The sequence below is a fragment of the Priapulus caudatus genome, unplaced genomic scaffold (genome assembly GCF_000485595.1).
Source record: "Priapulus caudatus unplaced genomic scaffold, Priapulus_caudatus-5.0.1 Scaffold275, whole genome shotgun sequence".
NCBI lineage: Eukaryota > Metazoa > Priapulida > Priapulimorpha > Priapulimorphida > Priapulidae > Priapulus > Priapulus caudatus.
The window spans coordinates 57,799-62,527 of NW_014577336.1; the positions used below are offsets into that span (position 1 = coordinate 57,799).

Genomic DNA, 4,729 nt, shown 5'->3' on the forward strand with positions numbered 1-4,729 from the left:
ATTTATCTATTTAGTATCTATTAGGAGTATATATTTACGAATAGCAGTCTACGACCGTGTAGTCTGCTATTTATAGTTCTTACTTCTACGTATAAACGCTTTCAGGATCGAGTTCAAAGTGGTGGCGAGGACCGAGCCCCAGCACTGGCAACCGCAACCTGAGAAGCAGCTTCAAGCGCAAGGAGAAAGAACGAAGCCCTGTGAAGGAGGATGTTCCCAAGCACTCGATTGATCCCTCTACATTGTCCGATGTCCTCTCTCCCTTTGAGATCATCTCAGACATAGGTACAACTACTTAAAGTGATGATGTCACCGTAAATAGTTAAAGTAAAAAAAAATTATGTTCACTTTTTCACAAAATGTAAGTGATTCTGTTTAGTTTTTATGGTTAAATTGCTGCATTATACTTCCTATTTTGCTATTCCTGTAGTGCAAACACTGGAGACTCATACATAGCCCATAGCAAGCATTTAATGTCATGACAAATATATCAAATCGCCCAGGTTTTTTGTTTTTTTTAACTAGTTGAGAAACAATTCTTCTCAGGTAAGAATTTGAGGATACATTTATTCTTGGCGTAGTCAATTTAAACGTCTCTGCGTTGTCCTTCATTTCCCATTCGTCTCTCTCCCTCTCTCTCGCTCTCTCTTTCTCTCTCTCTCTCTCTTTTTTCTTTCTTTCTCTCACCTGCTCTCTCCCCCGCCCTTTCCCTCTTCCCCTTCTAACTCTCGCTCTCTTCCTATCCCGCCCCTTCTCCCTCTCCCCCTCTCTCCCTCTCTATCTATCTAGCTGTCTATTGATCTATCTATCTATCTATCTATTTATCTATCTATCTATCTGTCTGTCTGTCTGTCCGTCCGTCCGTCCGTCCGTCCGTCCGTCCGTCCGTCCGTCTGTCCGTCCGTCCGTCCATCCATCCATCTATCTATCTATCCATGCATCTCTCTCTCTCACCGAAGGTAATTGTATAGCAGTAATAGTTTACACTCCAGCATGTGATTCTGCGCCCAATACTCTGTTTGCGTATGTGTGACTGATCTGTCTGTCTGTCTGGATATTCCCTGTAGATCCGGGTTTGGTGTTAACCATCATGCACAATGCCATCACGCTGCATAAGCGAGTCGTCGGAACACGAATGTACTGCACGCCTAGCCAGAGGTACGTACATTGATTGATTGATTGATTGATTGATTGAATTGTAGCAAGTTCGCGAGTAACGAGTATTATTACAGCTGATTCTCTCATATCACTGCTGTGAACAGTGTCTGTGCCTCTGAGCGTCCAGCCCGAGCTGATCACAAAATGCGTAAAGATTCGCACACACGCAACGATGTGACGATTCATAAGATATCTACGGAAACAGCGCATCGCGAGTGACGTATATGCATACATACACACACGCACGCACGCATGCACGCACACACGCACACACACTACATGTGACGATTCGTAAGATATCTACGGAAACAGCGCATCGCGAGTGACATATATACATACATATACACACGCACACACGCACGCACGCATGCACGCACGTGCGCACGCACGCACGCACGCACGCACGCACGCACGCACACACACATATATATATATATATATATATTGAGATTCAGGAATTGTAATCTAAACACGTAAACTGTACAAGAAACCACCACATTGCGTTGTAAACCGCGTCAGTTGGTCGTGACAAGCCCTTTCGTCGAGAAAATGCTCCTAAGCTGCCAAAGCACACACATATGCTTCGCGATACGACATTGGAAAAGGTCATTTGCTGCGCTCGGGGCATGGTAGCGATCCGGCAATTATGTATTGTTAACGACTGCTTAGTGCTGCTGCGCTTTCTTTCAATTACCGTGTCCCCGTGGCCCCTTACATGCGGCACACCATCTATAATTATCAGTTAAGGCGGTCGGAACAGGCCCATTAGAAGAACTAAACCAAGTATTTCCGCAGGAAAAATACAAAATATAGTTCTCGCTCGCAATTTTCGTTCGAAGCGTATCGATTGCGTAGGTATATAACGCATTTTTTGTAGTAATTAACTAATACGTTTCGCTCGCGGCGCGCGATGCAATGACCGAGTTTGTAGCGTTAATTAGATTTTGCTGGTTTTTCGGAATTTCCTGCGTTTCCTGCAATTATCTAAATTGATATAGATGTCGCAGCAGAATGACATGGGAGGAGGAATGCGCGTTTTTAATGCTAGTATGCAGGCGAAAGTTCAATGTGTTTTTTTTTTATCTTGAGGATGTCATGAAACCTGACTGCGATTTTTAAAACAGATCTAAATAGAAACCTATACGCTTGCTTATTTGTAATGGGAGGGAGAATATAAATGGACTACAGTTCAATTTATTCTCCTCGTCGTTTCTGGCGTTGCTCAAGAAGCTATAGTGCTGTGAGTTAATTGTAGGTGGGGGAAGTGGTCTAGATGAGTGCCCAAGCTGAGGTGGCGACAGTGTGGTTATAGTTACACATGGCATCTCTGTGGATTTTACGTTACCTTCACGCGTTATCGCGTGACGCGTGTCTAATTGCAGGTGAAAGGCTTCCTTTCGATTCTTGCTGCAAAACTACGCGTTGGATGGTCGTAAAATAAAAAAAACAAACAAGTAAAAACAGCTTTCTGTGACTGAAGGCTTTGAGTGGGAGCTGTGGAGTTCAATTCCAAATTCAAATTCACGAGATGTAAGCCGATGCGATGTTTGCAGTTCTGAGTAAAGCTCATACACATAATTCTCTCTGTTCAAGAATTCGGTGTCACAAAAACATAAGTTTTTATGTGCAAGTTTATGAACAATAAAATTCTTTAATTGCTATTAGAAAACTTAATAATTAACATAAATTATTATCCCTATCAATAAATTATAATAGAATGAATAATTTAAAAAATAAAAATAACGTCGATACGGAAGTGATTTGTGGAACCGAGGGTTGGTGAGTGTGGTTTTCAAACCTTAATCCAATACAAACGAAATTCATTAAAATAGGGAAATTTAAATTAAATAATATGTCCTATGTAGTTGAAATCAATACCATGAAGGATATTTTCTGGCCTGATGGACGTATATATCGTAGTTAAATTAGTAAGCTGGATGAATGATTGGTACCAAGTAGCTAAGCAAGATTAGGTCTTCCTGGTCATGCACAGCAGAGCCATTTCTGGATGTTTGAGACCAACCAGAATAGATGACCTCTACCTGCTCTGTGGCATTGCTCCTCCACACGTTAGACGAATGGCTTCATCCCAAGTGGAGAAATTTAACCAAGAAAGTGACCCTCGCCAGCCTCTCTTCCAGCATGAAACAGTACAGAAGAGACTAAAGTTCGGGCACAGTTTCATCCACGCGGTTCAACCCCTGGATGGCAACCTTCAAAACTACAGGATCGCCCTATGGTCAAAGCATCTTCAGGCAAGCCAACATGAGCTTTTACTCAGCCCCCAGGAATCCCTCCCACCCGGAGCCAATGAGGCATAGCCGACGTGGCTATGCCTAAATCGCCGCAGGACAGGGGTTGGTCGATGCAGGACACTCATGCAAAAATGGGGATACATTGAAGATGGCCCAACCGAATGCGACTGCGGGGAGGACCAGACTATGGGACATCTCCTGAAATTCCCCCTAATACCAGAGCCATGTAGCCAGCCTTGGAGACCTTGAGGCTTTCAACCACTGCGCCAGGTCCTGTGTGCTGCAGTAGCTAGGTCGAGTGTAGCGTAGTGACCCGAGAAGAAGAAGAGGAAGAGCCGTGTTTCTGTTGCCATAGGTGTCGCCACTGTCTCATCAACTATCCAATGAAATAAAACTCGCTGGCGCGCAGCCAAACTACGTAATAGCAAAGTGGCGTCGTCGAGTCTTTAGCGTTGTCACCTGACCGACACCCTAATCCTATAATTGGTCAGAGACGTAAAGTCTATGAAACAACGGGATAAAGTCTATGTCCGTGGCGACATCGAACGACGACTTAGCCGTAACTTGACAAACCGCAAAACAACGGGAAAGCTCGAAAAACGCAGGATGAGTGTTGCCAAAACTGTCGACTTCCGCACGTTTACGTTCGAGCTGTGGGAATGTATATATACAGCGAGTCATTTCGTGCGCGTAACTGCGAGAGTAAATGGCAGTGCGGAAAAAGCAGTGCTGCCATAATCGAACTGCTCGTATGATCTATGCCACTGTAGCATAATAGACAATACTAGGCATTCCTCCTATCATAGAAAACGTTCCCTATACAGTGCTAATTGGTAATAGTTTACAGTGTCATAGCGTGGATGGGCAATGTTTAGCGGGTGGGGGACGTTTACTATTTGAGGCGTGTACTATGTGTATCATGCACCATGTTAAGCGAGCAGTCCTGTTTTATGATATGAAGGAAGTGGGTTTCTATTCGTCGTTTCCTATGTGCAAAATATATCATGTCTCGGTTCCCAGTTAAATAAAATTTGCTTCCCCCGTTTCCCGGCTGAATGATTCACGCTTCAAGCTTCTATTCCCGAATCACGGAAAAATGTATGTGGTATTTCCCTGTTCCCTGATTATTACAAAAAATACTCCCAAACCCCACGTCCCTAAAAAATAACCGCCTCCTTCCTCTTCCTCCTCTTTCCCCTCCTCATCTCTCTCTCTGTCTCTCTATCTACTTATCTATCTATCTATCTCGCTCTCGCTCTCTCGCTCTCACTATTTCTCTTTCTCTCTCTTTCTCTCTCTCTCTCTCTCTCTCTCTC

The 4,729-nt window shown here is 43.9% G+C and overlaps 1 protein-coding gene across 1 annotated transcript in view; it reads left to right on the forward strand.

Annotated features, from left to right (window-relative positions):
* Positions 1–4,019: 4,019 nt before the first annotated feature.
* LOC106808420 overlaps positions 4,020–4,729 on the forward strand; it is an 88,740-nt gene continuing 88,030 nt past the window's right edge. The window contains 1 exon segment of the mRNA XM_014811138.1: positions 4,020–4,074. Coding sequence (XP_014666624.1) covers positions 4,020–4,074 — 55 coding nt within the window.